At 45.8% G+C, this 22,804-nt stretch overlaps 1 protein-coding gene across 2 annotated transcripts in view; it reads left to right on the forward strand.

Moving 5' to 3' along the window:
• The first annotated feature begins 730 nt into the window (after positions 1 to 730).
• Positions 731 to 22,804, forward strand: part of LOC139263028 (protein WWC2-like) — a 296,134-nt gene continuing 274,060 nt past the window's right edge. For both annotated transcript variants that reach the window (XM_070878495.1, XM_070878504.1), the window contains exon 1: positions 731 to 1,025. In XM_070878495.1, coding sequence (XP_070734596.1) covers positions 898 to 1,025 — 128 coding nt within the window. In that variant the 5' untranslated portion in view covers positions 731 to 897. The remainder of the gene's footprint in view (positions 1,026 to 22,804) is intronic.

Here is a 22,804-nt window from a genome sequence, read left to right on the forward strand (position 1 = left end):
TGTGCGCAAATTGGCTGCCGCATTTCCTACATTAGAACAGTGACTCCACTTCGCAATCGACTTCATGCTATAAAGTGCTTTGGAATGTCTGGTGGTTGTGAATGGCGCTATATAAATGCAAGTCTTTCTTTCTTACTGAAGTCCTTTCTGATATCCACTGCTATAATTTTGAATTTTAATCAACATTGTTACTCCTCCTCCTTTCCAAAGATCCTATAGCCTTCTCACCTCGCCCAATCTCACATTTGCCAAATGTGTAAAAAAAGTCAGAGAAGTCGAGAGGAGGGGTGAGCTCTGGACTGTTTCTAGCTCCTGCCATAATCTGACCTTACCGTGCTACATGCTGAGGTGGTTGGAAATCCATTAGTAATGGGTATACTCAATCTGCAAAACGATACAAGTTAAGAATTGCTTGAAACCAGTAAAAAAAGGGGGAGACACTAAAGTTAATTTGTTCCATTCCCAGCCATTCCCACCCTTTTTATCAGTAGAAAAAATTCAGATAACTCAAAGCATAAAAAAAGAATAGTTCTACAAGGTACAGTTTCAAAGAAAAGAGGCGAACGTGGCTGACCAGTATCACACAGACTGGCACAGCACAGCTCACTCTGCCGAGCCGGAGTAAGCCGCCCAGTTGGATTTGGCGGCGGTATTAATATTTGATGAGATCTTGAGGGGAGGAATTTGTATGCAAATGAAATGTATGCTAATTCTGCAGCCGACAGCCCGAGGATTGTATGTGTGTGTGTGAGGGGATTCCTGGATGGAGTTAAGATGGAGGACCAGATCGTTGTGAGGATGTGATGATCGCGGAGCAGCTATTTTTTGAAGCTTTCCCCCTCTCTTTGATTTGCCCCTTCCTCCCCGTACTTATGGAGGCTCTTACAGTATTACAACATGCATAGGAAGGGCAATGGAGAGCTCCCTTTGCCGGATGGTTGGGAAGAAGCGAGAGATTACGACGGGAAAGTCTTTTATATTGATCACAACACCAAGCAGACGAGCTGGATCGACCCCCGAGACAGGTAAGAGGGCGGCTCGCCACTAACGTGACTTTCCAGGCAGATCGCAATGTGAGAGGATGCGAGCGCTTTAAACGCACCCAAACCCATAGTTTTAACAAGGATTTGCTGCGGCGAGTGCTGAGCATGTACTCTGGGGAGACACACAATACCAGAACGCTTTTCCTGTAGAGAAAAGAAAAACTTTTTTACCACAAAAGTCCAGATTTTACTGAATAGTTTCCTTGTTGAATAGTTTTTCTTGTTAAAATGAATGTACAATGTTTTTGGCCCCCATCTGTTCGTGATTGCTGCATATACTTCAATATCTGTACTTTTTAAGTCCTCTCAACAACTTGTATTTATATAGCGCCTTAAACGTAGTGAAACGTCCCGCGGCGCTTCACAGGAGTGTTATAAGACCAAAATAAAAGCCCTCACTGATTTAAATGTATGTTTGTCCGCCTATATGTTTGGGTGAGATGGAATAATCGTGACAGTGGTTTTCAGTGCAACAGTGAGAGTGGAAATTTGCAATACATTTTCACATCGTTATTTTTTAAAATAAAGTCTTCAAAGGGGGCCGGGCGATTTTCAAACGGACCTCCGTTTTCGTAGCGTGTGAAGATGTTCTGAAAAGGTTTTTTTGGGGGGCGGGGGGAGGGTTATACAAGGCCGGGAAGGAGCAGGTTGTGACGGCTTTTTACAACTCACACAAAGTCGGAATGAAAACTGACACAAACATTTAGTATTGAAGGTGAACTTATTTTGTTTTAGAGGGGGGAGATTTGTAAAACGAAGGATGCAGATTAAAAAAAAACCCAAAGCTCTGAGTTACAGAGGATCCCAACCTCCTTTCTTGCAGCTTTTCTCCTAGTTATGTGGATGGAGTGGCTCTCTTCTCCCGCTTTCACCCCTTTTTTTTGGGGTGGGGGAACCTGGGCTGGGAGTGATTGGAAAAGGCAGACGGGCACCCTTCCCGCCAGAGAGCTTTGGGCTCACATCGCCCGAGCTTTGGGGGATTGAGAGACTCCTTTCCGAACAAAGCCGAGCTCGGGCTCACCTCGTTCCCCGCCGACAGGACAGGACAGGGCGGGAGGGGAGTGGCCATACCCCGGCCGGACACTCGGGCCATTCCCCGGGGGCTGGGGCTGTGTGTGGGGATGGGTGAGAGTGGGGGATCATTTCCCAATCGGCGGCCCCAGGCTTCATGCTTGTTGTCACTGGGCCTCCGAAGAGATGGGGAGGGGGGGTTTTGGCAGGCTGGAGGGGGTCGTGACTTTAGCTGAGAGCGAGAGGTTGCTGGCTGTTTCCTCTCACACCCCCGCCATGTCAGAATGCGTTTGAATCTGACGGGATAAAACATATTGGTTGCAAGCAAGTTTAACTTGTCAGAAAGTTTAATTTGTCAGAAAGTTTAACTTGTCAGAAAGTTCCTGCAAACTGATTCGAAGATGTTAATCTTCGATCAAATGGATTGGCTTTTTAATTTCAGCCACACCACTGCAGTGGGCAGTTTTTTTTTGAATTGTATGAAATAACCTTTATTTTTGTATCAGTGGCCCTTTTTGTTCTGTACCCCTGTTCAGTATTGATACCGTTGCTCGTTGATGGGAACGTTTGATGCGGCGAGTTCCCTTTTACAGGCACTGTCTGAGCAGTGCCTATAAAACCCCCTCGAATACGTATAAAGGTCTCCGGGAGGTTGTTTCATGGTTATGCAAATTGTTGCTTTAAGGCACTCGTTGGAATGCGGCGGATGTCTCACGAGTGGAGAAGAATATCTCGGTTGAATGTGAGTCACTCGGCCCCCTTCCTGCCTGCACGCTGGGTTGCCGACTGCTTGTTGTGCAACCTGTTGCAGTTTGAAACTTTCAGGTCCCGTTAATTGCTGTTGGAACATGTGTTTTTTTAAAAAAATGCAGCACTCGAGGTGTCAGAATTGACACCAATGCCGGCTTCTGTCTGTCCGTTGCAAGTGCAGTAACATTGTATTTGAAATAGGCAAGGAGGGGAATAGCCCATTTCAAGACTTGGATTTATATAGCGCCTTTCACGACCACCAGACGCCTCAAAGCGCTTTACAGCCAATGAAGTACTTTTGGAGTGTAGTCACTGTTGTAATGTGAGAAACGTGGCAGCCAATTTGCACACAGCAAGTTCCCAAAAACAGCAATGTGATAACGACCAGATGTTTTGTTTTTTGTTGTGTTGATTGAGCGATAAATGTTGGCCAGGACACTGGGGATAACCCCCCTGCTCTTCGAAATAGTGCCATGGGATCTTTTACATTCACTTGAGAGAGCAGACGGGGCCTCGGTTTAACGTCTCATCCGAAAGACGGCACCTCCGATAGTGCAGCACTCCCTCAGTACTGCACTGGAGTGTCTTGTCGGCTTAGATTTTTTTGTGTTGAAGTCCCTGGAGTGGGACTATGAACCCACAACTTTCTGACCCAGAGGCGAGAGAGAGTGCTGCCCACTGAGCCACAGCTGACATATAAAAAAGAAGGTGAACAATTACAGTGTCAGTCGTGGCTCAGTGGCAATGCTCTTGCTCTCTGAGGGAGAAAGTTGCAGCTTCAAGCCCTAGTCCAGAGACTCGAGCACCAATGTTCCCTTGAATTGTTTTTGGTGCGCGTTCCCTTTTCCAGCAGTAGCTGGTGAGCGGCCTGCCCGGTACTTCCCAATGTGGCCACGCTCCTTAGGGGGAGCATTGTTGAGCACATAATCTACCATGACATTTCAGCGCAGCACTGTTAGAGATGCCATCTTTTGGTTGAAACGTCCATGGCACTATTTCGAAGAGCAGGGGAATTATCTTGGTGTCCAGGCCAAAACAATGATGTTGGTTGAGGGATTGGTCATTATCACATTGCTGTTTGTCAGATCTTGCTGTGTGCAAATTAGCTGCCACATATCCTACATCACAACAGTAACTACACTTCAAAAGTACTTCATTAACTGGGATGTCCTGAGGTTGTGAAAGGTGCTACACAAATGCAAATCTTTTAAGAGCTTTGAACTGTCTGATGTGTTCTCAAGACAGAACACTCTTGCCTGTAGACTGATTGCAGCGCTGTCACCATCTTTTAAGTGACAGCATGTTTGAAGGTTTTCCGAGCGGATTATATTTCTTGTAGCAGTTTCTCTACTTTGTCACCTTGTTGCTAAGGTCATCTGACAGACTGATCTGATTTATTGAGTTTCCTTTAGCTTAGCTTGGGGAATAGGTGCTGTTGGCCGGGGTTTACTGTGTTTGCAAGAATCGTTCTAAATCCTGACCATGGATTTTCCCTGCTGGGTCAGTAAGTAAATGCTGCATATGGTGTGGAGCTGAGCCATATAGTCTAGGAGGGAGGGTCTCCAGTTTGGTGCTTGCTAAGAAGAAAATTAACTTTAAAAAGACTGGAAAAGTCCCCAAAACCATTACAAATAGTATTGATACGGTCCAGTTGTATTCTAAAGTGCATTTTATACTGTTTCTGTTTAGTCTGGACCGTAGGAGATCAACATCGGTGAGTCAGCTCCCAGTATTTACATGACTAAATCTGACACATACCATCCACAGTTGAGAGAGCAAATGAACAGTGCTGCTCTGAAATCATTGGGAGGCATGGAGGCAAGCAAAAGCAGTTCATTTAGTTTCCCCAGATCACAGAGGGTGGCTGGTATCTGGTATTCACAGTCTTATATCAACAGCACTAACAACTTGCAGTTATACGGTGCCTTTAATGTAATAAAACATCCCAAGACACTGCACAGGTGCTTATTAAACAAAATTTGACACCAAGCCACATAAGGAGATATTAGGACAGGTCAAAGAGGTAGGCTTTAAGGAACGTGTTAAAGGAAAAGAGAGAGGTAGAGAGGCGGAGAGGTTTAGACAGCGATTTCCAGAGGCTAGGGTCTAGGCAGCTGAAGACACGGCCGCCGATGGTGGAGTGATGAAAATTGAGGATGCACATGAGACCAGATTTGAGGAGGGCTGAGATCTCGAACGGTAGCAGGCAATTCTCACTCTAACTTTCTTTTTGTCCCGAGCGGCCCCTTTAACGGGCTGCATGGGCCATTCACAATTCCATGCATGCTGGCTCACCGGCTGCTCGGAACCTCTAGATAGCTGTGCAGCTTACAGGAGACATTGGTAGTAGGGCTGGAGGAGGTTAAAGAGATAGGGAGGGGCCAGGCTATGGAGGGTTTGAAAACATGGATGAGAATTTTAAGATTGAAGTTTTGCCGGACTGGGAGCCCAGTGAGCACAGGGGTGATGGGTCAAACTTGGGATTTGGCACGAGCAAGACCACCGGCAGCAGAATTTTGGATGAACCCAAGTTTATGGAGGGTGCTAGGCCGGCCAGGAGAGCATTAGAGGTAACAAAGGCGTGGATGAGGGTTTCACCAGCAGATGAACTGAGGCAGGGGCAGAAAAAATATAGATAGGCAACAGTATGTGGAGCATCAGCGGCAGTATTCCATATCTTACTGTTCTCTGACAGTGAATTGGGGCATCAGTCATCTGGATAATGTCGATGCTCTCGGGAGGGTACTTAAAAAAAAAAACGTTTGAGCTTTTCTTTGTGCTGTGGAATTCTTACCCAGCTGTTGGCACGTACTGGAGTAGCAGACACAATAGTGAAGCATTGCACCTGTTATGCATTGGCTATGGAATAGGGTCAGGCTTCAGGTGATGGGACCGTACAGCTGCAGACTGCTCAGCACAGCCACAATCAATAAGGTGGATTTGGCAGTGTACCAGGAGCGGTGCTCTGATGCAAGTTATTTTTGATGGTATTGTATTTGTAACGTTGATTTCATAAACATAAGAAATAGGAGCAGGAGTAGGCCATTTGGCCCCTCGAGCCTGCACTGCCATTCAATAAGATCATAACTGATCTGATTAGCCATAAGGTAATTGGCAAAAGAGCCAAGGGGAGATGAGAAAGCTTTGCACACAGCAAGTTGTTAGGATCCGGCATGCTCGGCCTGAAAGGGTGACGGAAGCAGATTCAATAGTACCTTTCAAAAGAGATTGCATAAATACATGAAAAGGAAAATGTGCAAGATTATGGGGAGTGGGGGAGTGGGATTCATTGGATAGCTCTTTCAAGGAACCAGCACAGACACGATGGTCAAATGGCCTCCTTTTGTGCTGTACATTACTTCATTAAGTAATCCAGAAAATGTCCAGAACACAAATATTTTTCCAGAAGTGTTTCTATGGCCCAAAGCAGCTGTCATACTGCTGCAGACATGCCCTGTTAAATCAATAAGTCGTTTGATACAGGAACTCGTTTATTTACCGAGAGGATGACTAAATAAGCCAAATTCTGATTTTAATGCATAGATTTTCATGAACTTTACTAATGTTTTAAGGATCATATTCCGTGAATGAACCTTTGTTTTTCTAAGAAAACCAGTGGCCTTGTTAATCATTCTTTAATTGAAAAAAAACAAACTGTTGATGATTGTTGTGTAGTCAACTTTTTTATACTTTTATTTGAAATTAAATTGTGTAAAAATGTTCATTTTATGTTGCTGCAGTTAATTTTGATTTTGATTGAATATAGCGACCACATGTAATTTTGGCTGCAAATTATTGTGTTAGTTGTATAGTTATAAAGCAAGTAAAAGAAAACCTCTACCATGTTGTTTTCAGCCCTGTTTATAGTGAAAGTATTATTCCAACGTGAGATGGCTATTGCTAGGAAACTGGAATGAAGCTTATAATGTAAATATTCTTGTTATGCTATTGGCAGCAGTTAGCGACACACCTGCATGTTTCAGTGGTTCCAAATACTTGGTGATCTATGAATGGGACTACGTCCTGTCACTGATTTTCTAATTTCAGTTTTTTCTTTTGGTTGCCATGGCAATGCTACCGGTTAATAAAAGCATGTGGAGTCTATTTTTACATTGTGATTTTCCGATGTGGATTTACACATGACTTCTTTTAAATATGGGGTTTCAGGACAGAGGTGCTCGTGGCCCGGCCCGGCCCGGCCCGGAAATTGGTGCGGTCCCAGCCTGCAAGACCATCAGCAGGCCGGGGCCATCAGAGGGAGCAACGTGCGGCGGCATACCACTGCAGGAGGGCGACGGCTGCGAAGCCAGGTCGCTGATTGCAGTGCGGGCAGGCACAGCAGGAGGGGCGAAGGAGCGGCAAGAGTTTCTAGAAGGAAGTGACCAGGCCCCAGGAGAGACGTGAGTCTGGGGCCCAGAAGAGGGGAGGGCCCAGGGGCAGCACGGGCCAGCCCACACTGCTATATGTGTGCATGCTCGGTCCGTGCAGCAGAGCTGGTCTCCAGTCGCCTTGGGTAATCCTTGCCACTGGACCAAGACCTAGCTCTGTCAAGCCCGTGTGGTGGCTGGTGTGCAATGGCCACCACACGTTAAAAAAATCCAAGCACAGGCATCTTCCACCCTCCAAGATGTAGCTCGGGATCTGGAATATTAGGTCCTTCATTGAAACACCTGTGAACGCATCCTTTTTTGGCGTGGAAGCAAGTCATCCTCATTTCGAGGGACCGCCTATGATGATGATAATGATGATGCTCAGATGGAGAGCCCTGACCCCTGCGCACTGCTGCCCCCGGTTCATGTTAGCTGGTGGTCAGAATTGGGAAAAATCTTGCTGTTTTAAGGAGATTGGACAGCAACTTGTGGGACCCATGAGAAAGTGGATCTGCGAATCCCTTGGTGATCTACATGGCAGCAGCTTTTTATTTCTGGTTGGGGTCAAAGGTGGGAGTTTCACTCCTTTTCATATAAACCATCCTTAAGTGTACATGTGCACAGCAAAAGCAATCTTAGGCTCCTTTTAAACTGGTGATTATTCAGGTTAGACACCGGGAAAGCGAAACCAGATTTAATAGTGTAAATAGTGGGAGCTGGTTCACTGACTCCAACATCCCAGAAATCCAAACTAAGTTTGTGTCAGTGGCTTAAAAGCAGCACTATCTGTCTACAGTGAACAGCTAACGTTAATATCAAGTATTATATAATGGATTAGACTGGGACCACCTGAAGACAGATGGCCATTATGCACATGCTTCATCATATTGTTAAGAATGCAAGAAATCATGAATTTGACAGCATTGTGTGCATGATTGAGTCTGGCTGCAGAGATCTGTTCCCCACTCTGGTACAAGAGTAATACTATGGTTATGTTGCCATGGGGTGGTTTGTTGGGAGAGTGGCATTTCAGCGAGACATTTCAACCCATGAGTGACACATTTCCCATTCTACCTTGTAGTGATTTGCCATGCCTGTCGCAGGTCCACTCTCAGCCCAATAGGGATGAAGCCCATGCTTTGTGCTGGTTTTGCTGGCAGCTCTCGAGGCCCATGGAAATTCAGCCTAGTATGAAGTCAGAGGTGTAGCGCTCAAGCCTGCACTAAAGAAAGTAGTGGGAGCTCTGTGGATATCCAACCAATGGCAAATTGCATTGGTGAATCTCGAGACTGAATCAGACAACGCTAAATCCATGAGGCAGGTTTGAAGTGGGTGAGCTTTGGTCTTCTGATGTAAATAAGGCTTTTGGGAGCCAGATTACAGGATGGGCTGTTTGCTAGGTGAACTTCTAAAAACTGGTTGTTTGTAAAACTATGGTCAAGTTCTTAGTTGAGCTGGCACGCATACTCAATAATGAACACTATGTTGTGTATGGACATTGTTCCTTTTTAACCTCTATTCAGTCTGAGAACGCTCCCATTTAAAAAAAAATGTCACGCTCTGTCTCTAAGCAGCTCCTTATATTTAAGCCTTTTTAATAGAGTGCCCTGATTATTTAAACAACAGACTTACTTCAGATAATTGAGAGAGTTGTTTGCATTTCTGATGCAGTACCAGGCAGATAAGCCTTGAGTTTAGTTCAGAGGCAGGTTTGTGTACAGGGACATTTCATTACACTTACAACTAATACAGTTATCACTAATGAAATGCCGTACAGCCAATCTATAAGCACTCCTTGTTTGTAGAAAAATCTTTTGAGTGCATTATAGGGTGGTTGTCAAACAATGGACACAGCAGGAGGGTGAAAGGGAAAAAGATTGGTTGGCGGGGCAAAAACACAGTCATAAGGAAGGGTCTAAAGGAACCTTTGGAAGGCAGAGAGGAAGGTACCAAGGTTGAGGTGGTGGAGAAGGGAGTTCCATGCTCACCAAAGGAGCAGCCAACGATGGTGGAGTAGAGGGTGTGGAGAATAACAAGTAACCTGTGTGACAGAAGCAGAGGCTTTGAGCAAGGACTTACAGCTGGAGGAAATTGCTGCAACAAGGTGGAGCGAGGTCGTAAAGGGATTTGAAGGTGAATTTGGGCACGTTAGAAGTCAATTTGCTGGGGCAAGCCAGTCGATTCTGGCAAAGATGGGCATTGAATGCAGGTAAGGATGTGGGCCATTGTGTTTTGTCTGAGTTGTGGTTTGTGGAGGCAAGCAAGGAGAGCATTTGAGAGATCAAGTTTCAGTGCAATAAACGTTTGAATTAGAAATTAGGGATCAGATGAGAGGGAAGGCCGGCAGGGGTGGGTGGAATGTTTTGGAGGTGAAAGAATGTGATCTTGGTGATAACATTGCATGTGGGGTGGAAACAAGGGAGAACCAGTGGATATGGTGTATTTAGACTTTCAAAAAGCTTTTGACAAGGTCCCACACAAGAGATTGATGTGCAAAATTAAAGCACATGATATTGGGGGTAATGTATTGACGTGGATAGAGAACTGGTTGGCAGACAGGAAGCAGAGAATCGGGATAAACGGGTCCTTTTCAGAATGGCAGGCAGTGACTAGTGGGGTGCTGCAGGGCTCAGTGCTGGGACCCCAGCTATTTACAATATACATCAATGATTTAGATGAAGGAATTGAGAGTAATATCTCCAAGTTTGCAGATGACACTAAGCTGGGTGGCGGTGTGAGCTGTGAGGAGGATGCTAAGAGGCTGCAGGGTGACTTGGACAGGTTAGGTGAGTGGGCAAATGTATGGCAGATGCGGTATAATGTAGATAAATGTGAGGTTATCCACTTTGGTGGCAAAAATAGGAAGGCAGAATATTATCTGAATGGTGACAGATTAGGAAAAGGGGAGGTGGAACAAGACCTGGGTGCCATGGTACATCAGTCATTGAAAGTTGGCATGCAGGTACAGCAGGCGGTGAAGAAGGCAAATGGCATGTTGGCCTTCATAGCGAGTGGATTTGAGTATAGGAGAAGGGAGGTCTTACTGCAGTTGTACAGGGGCCTTGGTGAGGCCTTGAATATTGTGTATAGTTTTGGTCTCCTAATCTGAGGAAGGACATTCTTGCTATTGAGGGAGAGCAGCGAAGGTTCACCAGACTGATTCGTGGGATGGCAGGATTGACATATGAAGAAAGATTGGATCGACTAGGCTTATATTCACTGGAGTTTAGAGGGATGAGAGGGGATCTCATAGAAACATGTAAAATTCTGACGGGATTGGACAGGTTAGATGCAGGAAGAATGTTCCCGATGTTGGGGAAGTCCAGAACCAGGGGTCACAGTCTAAGGATAAGGGGTAAGCCATTTAGGACCGAGATGAGGAGAAACTTCTTCACTCAGAGAATTGTTAACCTGTGGAATTCTCTACCACAGAAAGTTGTTGAGGCCAATTCGTTTGATATATTCAGAAGGGAGTTAGATGTGGCCCTTACGGCTAAAGGGATCAAGGGGTATGGAGAAAAAGCAGGAAAGGGGTACTGAGGTGAATGATCAGCCATGATCTTATTGAATGGCGGTGCAGGCTCGAAGGACCGAATGGCCTACTCCTGCACCTATTTTCTATGTTTCTATGTTTACTCCCAACTCAATAGCTCAACAACTATTTTAGTTGATGACCATAAATCAAGTGGCCCCTGATTAAAGGGGGGCACTAAAACCGGCACATTAAACAAATTAAACTTTTGATAGTAAACTTAAATCAAATTAAAATTTGGTTGCCGGGGGTGATGATGCACACCAGTCCCTCCGGCGCCCACCTCTCGCGGAAGGCCGCGAGCGTACCAGTGGAGACCGCGTGCTCCAACTCTAGGGATACCCTGGCTCAGATGTAACCGCGGAAGAGAGGCAGGCAGTCGGGCTTAACGACCGCCCGCTGCCTGGACCGGTTGATGACCACCTTGGCCATGCCCAGGAGCAGTTCATGAGGAGACCTTCCGATCTGTCCGTTCCCCTCCGCACAGGGTGCCCAGAGATTAGAAGTGTGGGACAGAAGTGCAACCAGAATTTGAGAAGCAGCCCCTTCAAATAATGGAATAGGGGCTGCAACCTCGCACACTCAACATACATATGGAACACGAACCCCTTCAGACCGCAGAAATTGCATGCGGCCTGGGAATCCGTGAACTGACTTAAAAACTTATTGCATGGGACTGCTCTGTGCAATGTCCTCCAGGCCAAGTCCCCAATAAATAAAGGGAGGACTCCCATGTAGAGAGCACTCCATTGGGGACCCCTGCCTTCTCCGGACGACAATCAACAGCTCAACAAGCCTGTGAGCGTCCTTACAGGTGAGTGCATTACAGACTTTAGCAGAAAGATGCTGGAAGAGGATGTTGTGGTTGACAATGTTGAAGGCAATGGTAAGGTCAAGGAGGATGCGAAGGACCACAAGGCCATCGTCACAAACACAGCATGAATACACCATGGTAACATGCACAGCATGAACACTCAATGATCACAAACACAGCATGAATACTTATGGAGCTGGAAAACATTTTTAATTTAACCCTCTCCCACCTAGGGATTTTCAGCGCAAGCGGCAGTTCAGTTAGCACTCTCGTTTATGAGTCAGATGTTTGTGGGTTCCAAGCCTCACTCCAAGACTTGAGCACATCATCTAGGCTGCTACCTCAGTGCAACGCTGAAGGAGTACTGCATTATCAAAGATGCAAATTATTAGATGAGTATCCATGGCATGATTGAGCAGGGGAATTTTCCTGTGTCCTGGACAACATTCTTCCCACAACCATCACCGGCAAAAGCAGATTACCTCATTGTTAATGAATTTTCTGTTTGCCGGGCCTGTTTCTGTGCAAATTGGCTGCTGAGTTACCTACATAACAACAGTTACTGCACTGCAAAAGGAATCTATTTAGTTCTAAAGTGCTTTTGGATACCATGAGGCCATAAGATATTAGATAAATGCAAATTCTCACTTTCTAATATGGCTCTGGTTTCAATATGTTAAATACAATCGTTAAGAATTCCTCTAGTCAATAATTCCAGTAAAATCCTTTTTGGATGTTTTACAATTTTTCTAAAATACTGACTGGTGGAAATTTTAATGAGTATATTTACAATGTCACTACACATGGAAACCAGGATAAGTCATTTCCAGATGGGTTCCACAGATATACATGGTCCTTATCTCCATCTCACTGCCAGCATTGGAAAAATGCAAAAGAAAAGCAACGAGGCAGTTAGGAACTGTCTATTGTAGTTAGGAACTATCATTTAAGAAAGCGGCAGATTCAGTTAAGAAACAGCTAGTTCCTGTGATGGAAGGTATGACATTCTGGAAGGGTAACATCAAATGGGCAATAAGCCCCTCTTCATTCAACCAGTATTCAAAATTATAGAAAGAAAGACTTGCATTTATATAGCACCTTTCATGACCGCTGGACATCTCAAAGTGGTTTACAGCCAATGATGTAGTATTTGGAGTGTAGTCACTGTTGTAATGTAGGAAACGCAGCAGCCAATTTGCACACAGCAAACTCCTACAAGCAACAACGTGATAATGACCAGATAATCTGTTTTTTAGATGTTGATTGAGGGATAAATATTGGCCAGGCACCAGGGAGAACTCCCCTGCTGTTCTTCGAAATAGTGCCATAGGATCTTTTACGTCCAGCTGAGAGGACAAACGGGGCCTCGGTTTAATGTCTCATCTGAAAGATGGCACCTCCGACAACGCAGCACTCCCTCAGTACTGCACTGGGGTGGCAGCATAGATTTTTGTGCTCAAGTTCCTGGAGTGGGATTTCAACCCACAACATTCTGACTCAGAGGTGAGAGTGCCACCCACTGAGCCACAGCTGACAACATTCTCAGAGGTTTTGATAAGATAAATAAGGAAACACAGGGGCAGATTTTCCGGTCTTTCGTGCTGTGTTTTTCACCCCAGAGGGGCAGCAATGGTGGCGGTGAGGTCTTCCGGGTGGGTGGTCAGCCTCCAGCGCCCTGCGGGGGTTTTCGGGGTCGCTTCGCGGCGGCACGGAGCAGTACCGCCCGGAAGAGCTGCGGCAGTGTGCACCGCCCCTGGTTGTGACACCGGTGTGCTTTTTGAGTCCCGTACGCCCCGTAGCACGCCCTGCTGTGAAGGCCTGTAAATGCAGGCAGTGCAACCTTTACCGACAGCAGAGAGGTATGTAATGCCGTTCTAAGGTGATTGTTTTTTCTTTTAATTTTTTTTGCAATTTATGTAGTGGTGGCGTGGACTATGTATTGGGAATGTTTTTGTGTTTTTTTTTCAGGTTTTCTATTCTCCCCAGGCCTCTCTCGGAGTGCTCCTGGGCCGGCTCTTTAGCTCGGGATTTTCCCCTGCTAACGGCCTGAGAGAGGTGTGCAATGCCTCCCTTAGCGCCGGGGCCCAGCTGCCCAATTTTGCTGACGCGGGCGCAAACTGTTCCCGGGCGCAAACTCTACCGCCCCGCCGCCATTACCGCCCCGAAATCATCAACGCCGAAAATCCAGCCAATTATTTCTACTTTTGGACGAGGCAGTAACTCGAGGGCATAAATTTGAGATCAACAACAAAAAAATGAAAGAAAAGGTTAGGAGGTTTTATTTTTACTCAGAGATTTGTTAAGACATGGAATGCCCGACCGCAGGGGCAAAGGTTGGGTGGGGTTTAGGTCCAGATTTGGCCGACTTGGCTACAATGACATCCTCCAATGCTGTATTGCCATTAATGCGAGACTCAAAACAGCAACACGATTGCGATCGGGAATTTGTAAATTAAATAGAGTAGATTCATTGCGGGCAGTTTCGGCTGAGTACTGACAGACAAAATGTCTGACCTCAAAGTGATTAGAGGGATTATGACCGCCCCCCTCCCAGATTCCCACAGGTTCTGCCACTGCCCTTCCAGAAGCTGTGATGGACACAGGAAGCATGGTAGCTTTCAAAAGGGAACTGGATAAATATTTGAATTTTGTTTTTAAGGGTATGGGGAATGGACAGTGAAATGGAACTAATAGTTCTTTCAGAGAGCCAGCACAGAAACAATGGGCACAGCCTTCGATTGTGTGGTAAAATTCTATGATCTTATAATCTTAAGAGCTGATAATTGTTCTGCGTTGTAGGTGGTTAAATTGCCATAATTACTGGTATGTTCCTGTTGAGTTTTGTCTAGTTTATTTCCTGACTATTGTGTATGTGTGTGCACGTGCGTGTGTGTGTGGGGCTGCTTGTAGTGCAGTCAGTTTATGCCTCATCTGCTTAACCGGCTGTAGTTTGATTGTAATAAATGCCTATTAGCGTGTTTGTGCTTTCGTTAATGAAGTATAATGAAGTGAAGCCCTTGTTAAACATTATGAGTGGCCGACTCCATTATCTCCTTTCAGACCCACTGCAGAATGTTACAAGACAAACACTAGGTGAGTCGTTGAAGGCACTTTGGCTAATCCATAGCTTTATGTTCTTCAAAGAATGCCAAGCAGCCCTGTAAAATGTGTTGACTAAGGGGAACGCTAACAGTAAAGATAGTTCAGTGTGATTTATGCAATGTATCTGGGACTCGTAGTAGATTATAAGCAGCTCCCTAGTCATCTGCTCAGCTGTTCTGGCTGTAAAAAGTTTTATCTGCACCCACTTTTCTGGCAAGGCAACTTCAGCCCTTGAAATGAAAGGCTTAGTCATTTGCTTGGTCCGTATGGATCTGTGGACCTCAGAGTCACTGGGATACAATTACAAAAGTGACTTGGTAAGAGGGTCGATATGCACAGTGCCTTTTTGCTGTTTATTTATGACAATGCACTTCCATTTATCTGACTTGTGTTTATCTGTGATTATTTCTCAGTTTAATCCTTTTGATTCATGATTGGCTGTTTTCTGAACCAGTTTCTCCAGAGTGCCTTGGAAATATTGGGAAATAAACCCTGACAGGAAATTGGGAGACATATTTGATGGGGCTCTTGACATTAAGGACTGTGGTCGTGTCTGAAATTTAAAAACTCCAGCGTGGTAACACAAAACGAAGAAACAAATTAGTCAGCTGTTGTTTTGAGCTTGGTAGCAAACATAATACTCCTTTCACGGGTGTGGTGTTCAATATTGCTGAGGTTTGGAGCCACCTGAGTTCTTGGGGAACTTCAGACCCTATCTGGATACCATGTGCTGTTCGAGTTTCCCATTCACAGGAAACATATTGGGCCCAAGTTTCGGGCCGCGCCTAGAACGGCGCAGCCCCGACCTGGACGCCCGTTTTTCGCGCCACAAAGTGCGCCTGAAAAAAACTTCCAGATTCTCCGGCTCCCTGCTGGTCCTCTGCAGTCGGGCGCGGCGCAGCACGAGCTGTAGGGGGCGGAGCTAGGTCCCTGCGCTGATAACAGTGCCGGGACCTCTGCAGCCCCTAGCCCTCACTGGGGCTGCTTGCATAAGGCTCCTCCCACGCCCAGCTCCTGCTTCCTCCGAACCGTTCCCGACCCGACTTGAATCCCGCTCCCACCCCCCCCCCCCCCACCGGACCGCCCCCCCGACTCAACCTCCGCTTCCCCCGCTCCCGACCTTCCCCCCCCCTCCCCGACCGACCTCCGCTCCCGACCGATCTCCTCCCCCTCCCGACCGATCTCCCCCCACCCCCACGCCCCCCCCCTGACCGATCTGCCCCCCCCCCCCAACCGATCTACCCCCCCCCCCGACCGATCTACCCCCCCCCCCCCCCGACCGATCTCCGACCCCCCCCCCCCCGACCGACCTCCTCTCCGCCCCGACCCGCGCTCCCCCCGATCCGCGCTCCCGACCCCCCCGGACCCCGGACCCGACACCACCTGCCTGTCAATCCGGTAAGTCTAAGCTCGAAGTCTTGGGCCCGGCCCGTTCAGCCTCCCTCTCCTTTCTTTCTCTCTCTCTCTCTCTCTCCCTTCTCTCTCCCTCTCTCTCTTCCCCACTTCTCTCCCCCCTTCCCCTCCCTCCCTTCTCTTCCCCCCTCCCCTCCCTCCCTCCCTTCTCTCACCCCCCCTCCTCCCTCCCTCCCTTCTCTTCCCGCCCCTCCTCCCTCCTTTCTCACCCTCCCTGCCTTCTCACCCCCCCCTCCCTTCTCACCACCCCCCTCCCTTCTCAACCCCCTCCCCTCCCTCCCCTCACCCCCCCCTCCCCTCCACTTGTCACCCCCCTCCCCGCCCACCCCCTCTTCCCCACTCCACCATCCCTCCTCCCCTCCACCCCCACTCCCCATCCTCCCCCTCCCCTCCACCCCTCGCTGTCAGAAACACAGACACTGACAGACAGAGAGTGAGAGACACACACAGACAGACAGAGAGATAGAGACACTGACAGAGACACACTGCGGGGGGGCATCCCAGCACGCTGTTGGAGGACTCCCGGTGCTGCAGTCGGCAAGTAGAAAATGTTTTATTTATTGATTTAAAAAAAACATTATTTCTTATTAATTTTTTTTGATTGGTTTATTGGTTGATTTATTGATGTTTTTATCATTTATTATTGATGATGGCTCTTTATTTGTAAAACTGAAGTGTTTAATGTTTGTAAACTTCCCTTTAAACCCCCCCCTACCCCCCCCCCCATTCCCTACGCCTAATTTTCTAAAGTGTAGACAAGGTTTTTTCGAGCGTACAAAAATCTTCACTTACTCCATTCTAAGTTAGTTTGGAGTAAGTTTTCACTGCCGAAACTTTGAAAACAGGCGTAAGTGGCCGGACACGCCCCCTTTTGAAAAAAAAATTCTGTTCCAAAGTGAAACTGTTCTAACTGACGAGAACTGGAGCAAACTAAATGCCGAGAATTTAAATTTCTAAGATACTCCGTTCTACACCAGTTGCTCCAAAAAATCAGGAGCAACTGAGGCCGAAACTTGGGCCCATTATTGCATTTAAGAGGATGCAGAGGCAAGTGTTAATATGACACTTTCTACTGTGTCAGGAACCTTAAAGGGAAAGATTAAGGAAGTTGGACTTGTTCTCTTTGAAAAAAAGGAAATTTTGAGGTGACCTAATTAAAATCTTCAAGATTATGAAGTGAATTGAACAAGTTGATCCAGGTACATTGTTCACTGTGGTGGCAAAATGACATAAGTTTAAAATTTAGGAAATCAGGGATAAGAAGGGAAGTCAGGTGGAACATTTTTGCATTGTGGAATGATTTTATCTTTATATAGAAAGAAAGACTTGCATTTATGTAGTGCCTTTCAGGACATCCCAAAATGCTTTACAGCCAATGAAGTACTTTTGAAGTGTATTTGTTATGGTAATATAGCAGTCAATTCAGCAGTCAATTTGAGCACAATAATGTCCCACAAACATCAATGTGTTAATGACCAGTTAATCTGTTTTAGTAATGTTGGTTGAGGGATAAATAATGATCTCCCCAGGACCCCGGGGAGAACTCCCTGTTCTTTGATCTGAGGGCAGAAAGGGCCTCGGTTTAACTACTCGTCCAAAAGACGGCACCATCGACACTTCATAAATAGATGTAAAGAAAATTGTAATCGAGCTAGAAAGGAGCGATTCGAAAGTTTGATCAAGGAGATGAGCCGTGAAATTTTTAAAGTTGGAGAGAGAAGTGCAGAGACAGCAAGGTTTAGGTGAAGCGGTGATGAGAGATGGGGGTTGTCGCAGAGAAGGCTCAAATGAGAGTTCTAAAGTGGATATAGGGCTGAGTAAAATTACAGAGATGGGGATAATTATCACCTTCACCGCTTGGGCGATGAAATTACGCTGCGGATCACCTGCCTGTTTATAGAATCCACACACTTTTCATTTCCACTGATTTCATAGGGCGGGCAGGGCCATGGAGGGATTTGTGGATGAGGTGACCAAAATGTATCGGAACACAATTTTGGCCATGATCAGGCTTGCCGGTGCCCCCCCCTCCCCCCCAGCACTGATCCTTCCAGAGTGTGTGAAGTCAGTGGAAGGGCACCGAATTAGCATGGGGGTGGGTGCAACAGTCAAAGAGCATGTCATTTGCAATTTTGCTCTAGGCTGTTTTGGCAGTGTGAGAAGTATTGAAGATGGACTGCTGGGAGTCATCGAATGTTAGCACAGATGAGCATGGAGTTGGGTCTCAGATGAGCTGCATTTTGAAAAGTGGTTGGAGGTGTGAGTGAAAGTGCAAAGTGATGTGGAAATGCAAAGAGGATGTAGGGAATATTGGGCAGGAGGAAGGGGAGATAGGGCTGAGTAAAATTACATCGATGGGGATAGAGGGTAGGGGACAGGGTGGCAGAGACCGATGGTCCATAGATGGTCTCGGCCTTGGAAATGAAGAAGTCCATGAGCTCCTCGCAACAACAAAAACGTGCAGTCCTTAATCAATGACTTAATAGAATGATGATTTTAAAGGGGTTATCAATAAAAAAAATATTGTCCACCACTTTCCCATTTACATTTTTCATTATCAATTAAATTTTTCTTGTCTTTTCCAGTTCCTCTTCTGGGCTCCATGGATGGTGTCAACCATCTGATACTTCACTCAACTGGGTCATTTTCATGTATGATTGAGTCTTTACTTAGTTGGGGCAGCAGATCAGCCATGATCTTGTTGAATGGCGGAGCAGGCTCGAGGGGCCATATGGCCTAATCCTGCTCCTATTTCTTATGTTCTTACCGCGGCCAGCCTGATCTGTCCTCATTCAACGTTCACACACATGGATCTCCAGCATGTATCCATTGGATAGTGATCAAAAAGTCAGAACCAAGAACTGGGCGGTATAGTGGGCTTGGCACTTCTGGGACCCGAGTTCAAATTCTTTCATCTCATCAGTCTGCTGGGTGTAAGGATCCTATGTGCCATAGTGGCATATTTAAATTGTGGTCCTATGCTGGCTGTGGATCCCGATGCAACTGGACAACCCGCGGTCTTTAAAGGGATTGCTGGAGGCCGTTCCCAGACACACCCCGATGATAAAACTAAGGCACGTAGGATCCTATGTGAAATGCGTTTGGCGAGCCCTGATAACATTTGGAGTTGGATTGGGCCTACAACACAAAAGTGGCACTAATTGGCAATCTCACTCACCGATGCCAGTATTTTAGAAACATAGAAACATAGAAAATAGGTGCAGGAGTAGGCCATTCGGCCCTTCTAGCCTGCACCGCCATTCAATGAGTTCATGGCTGAACATGCAACTTCAGTATCCCATTCCTGCTTTCTCGCCATACCCCTTGATCCCCCTAGTAGTAAGGACTTCATCTAACTCCTTTTTGAATATATTTAGTGAATTGGCCTTAACAACTTTCTATGGTAGAGAATTCCACAGATTTATCACTCTCTGGGTGAAGAAGTTTCTCCTCATCTCGGTCCTAAATGGCTTACCCCTTATCCTTAGACTGTGACCCCTGGTTCTGGACTTCCCCAACATTGGGAACATTCTTCCATTTTTGAAGTGTCGTCACTGTTGGAATGTACTAACACACTAAGATCCTTGACGAGTGTAAAAAGAAGATGGGGCCTTATCTTTCCGTGATACTGCCCTGGCAGAGATCACTATCACTGAAAACTTTAATTGTATGCCTAGCACTTTATTTACCTCAGCATAATTGTGCTTACACTGTACATATTGGCGAGAAGTTTTTTAATTTTAGCCAGGGTCCTATCGAGTTAAATTATGGAATCTTTTAGCTCTCTTCGCCAACGAGAGTGAAATTCATCTTTTAACAAATAAAAATGGTCAAATCCATAATCAATAATCCGCTAATATAATTGCAGAAACTTGTGGCTTTGAAGCAAACAATTTCTGAGAATATGACTTTGTTAGCGGGCCATTATTTTCATTGAAAGAGGAAGTTCATTACCCTCCTCAGTGTCTTTCTCAATCCTTGCAACTCTTAGCAGCCCAAAAAATGAAAGACTTGCCTCGATATAACCGCTTGTCCCTCAGATAACGAGGATGATTTTTGCCTGCCTACCATCCAGTTCACACTAAGGAAAGGGGTGGTAGGTAGACTAAAATTGAAAACAAAACGTTATGGTCCACTGGCCTCCCGAGGCTTGCCAGACTTGATTTTCGAGTGGTCCTCTACAAACAGGAGCCTTATTAAAATATTGAAATTGTGGTCCTATGTTGACTGTAGCATCCTGATGCAACTGGACAAGCTAAACCAGTGGTTTTTACAGGGACTGCTGGGGACTGCTCCCACACACCGCCAAGAGATTTTTGTGGGGCCAAGACCAGCGAGCTGCCTGCCACTGCTTGTTGAGCACTGGCAGCTCTCTGATCCCATTCAAATGAGGCCTGATCGCTCCACCCATCGCCCGCCCAATGTGCGCTCTTAACTGAAAATTGGCCCCAACATTTCAAAGTTTGTTCACACACAGTGAATTACGTTGCAAAGGCAGGCCAACACAGCAGTGTTAGGAACCCAACTAATATCTGCATGTCAAAACGCACGTAACGATTACTTCAGTTACTAGCGCTGGCAGCCGTTATATTTTAACTGGCAGTCAATGGCAGGGCATGTGTGGCCTGGTCTTGGAAGTAAAGGCTTAGATTTTCCTGTTGGTATAAGTGAACCATCATTTTGACTGTGTTTTACTTCCTGCCTGCCAGTTGAAAGTCCGGCCCAGTATATTTTTCTTTAGTCATTGATTTTTTTTGGGGGGTAAATGCTTCAGTGCTGTCATTTCTGATCAGATTTCAGCTTCCCTCTGCCATTCTTTCCCACTCATTCTGAATTTCACACTTGTGGCAGATGTGTAATAAGCTGGTTATCGATTTGTCTGATGTACACAAATCTGATCATTTCTGTGTCGAGTGATGTACAGGCACATCAAAATATAGACAGTGAAGATCTACATCCTCCTGCAATAGTGTATCTTATCAGACAGTACTGGTTAAATAAATACATGTAACTGTATGAACAGTGAAAGCAAATCCATGTTCGCTAAACTGAAAGCAATGTTATGTCGAAGGCATCATTCTGTATGAGTCAGTCCTGATTTTTGGTGTAGTGATTCATGCTGCACCGTAATTAATGAACACGCACACTGGACACATTCCATGCAGAAAAGGGACTCTCTCAGGTAAACCGGGATTTTGGCAAGTATGAGCATCTTCATCCATGAACTAAAACTAGACAAGTCTAGTTATGTGGTAATGTGAAGGAATGGTTCCTGACTGCAAATCATTTACTCACTTAAAGTTGTGAATCCCCGACCGTAATTGTGTTGCCATTTTGAGTCTGATCTGAACAGCCAAAGCAACATTGGAGGATGTCTTTGTGGCTGTGCTGTGTGAGTTGGCCAAATCTGGACTGCCACTTCCCCACCAGCCCCTCCTTCCCCCCAACTATCCTTTGTCCTAAGCTCCGCCCCTGGTTTTAAGAAATAAAGACTTGCATTTATATAGCGCCTTTCACAACTACCAAGGTGTGTCTAAGTGGTTTACAGCCAATGAAGTACTTTTTGAGTTTGAGTCACTGTTCTAATGTGGGAAACATGGCAGCCAACACAGCACGCTCCCACAAACAGCAATGTGATAATGACCAGATAATCTGTTTTTGTTATGTTGTTTGAGAGATGAATATCAGCCAGTACACCGAGGATAGCTACCCTGCTCTTCTTCGAACTAGTGCCATGAAATAATTTATGTCCACCTGAGAGAGCAGATGGGGCCTCGGTTTAATGTCTCATTCGAAAGACGGCACCTCCGACAGTGCAGCACTCCCTCAGCACTGCATTGGAGTGTCAGCCTAGATTTATGTGCTCAAGTCCCTGGAGTGAATTGTAATATTACATTATTATAATGATTACATTGTTACCGACGATAATTTTTGACCCAGCTAAACCTTTGACCCAAAAGACTTCCATATTAAGTTGCACTGGACCTTCATAATAAAGTTTATCACTGAAGAGAATGGCCAGTTCTGACAATTGTTTGAATTGGTGCGAGTGAACAAGATTCCAAATAGCACGTCATACTGATGAATGGTCCTAGCATTTGCTTTGCAAAACCCGATCCTGAGCCTGTGATTGATGTGCGGTGAAAGGCCAGTGCCATTTTCTAAAAGGAAAACCATGGTTCGGAATCTCAGTCTCTACTCTAGACTTCTATAAATCTTTTAAGCAATATAACTTTCAAGTGCAGATTTGAATAATATAGCTTAATTACATAATAACCTATAAAATAAATTTTGTGGGCATTTCAGTTTCAGTATTAAAGAGCCAAGAAATGAACCTTTGGCAGCTTTCCTTCCCAAGCAAGGTTTCTCTCGTTCATGAAGTGTATTGGATGAGCTTTGAGATGTTCAGTAGATATCGGAACAGCACTGGTATAATTAGCAGGCACAAACCTGGGATCATTATGTACAGTTGTAGCTGCTGGAGTTAAAGTATGCCATAGAGCTGGTCTCCAGTTGCCTTGGATAATCCTTGCCACTGGACCAAGACCTAGCTCTGTCAGGCCCGTGTGGTGGCTGGTGTACAACGACCACGTTAAAAAAATCCAAGCACAGGCAACAGCCACCCTCTAAGATGTAGTTCGGGATCTCTAATATTAGGTCCTTCATTGAAACACCTGTGAACTCATCCCTTTTTGGCATGGAAGCAAGTCATCCTCGCTTCGAGGGACTGTCTCTGATGATAATGATAATGATGATGCCGTAGAAGATC

The sequence above is a fragment of the Pristiophorus japonicus genome, chromosome 1 (assembly GCF_044704955.1).
Source record: "Pristiophorus japonicus isolate sPriJap1 chromosome 1, sPriJap1.hap1, whole genome shotgun sequence".
Lineage (NCBI taxonomy): Eukaryota > Metazoa > Chordata > Chondrichthyes > Pristiophoridae > Pristiophorus > Pristiophorus japonicus.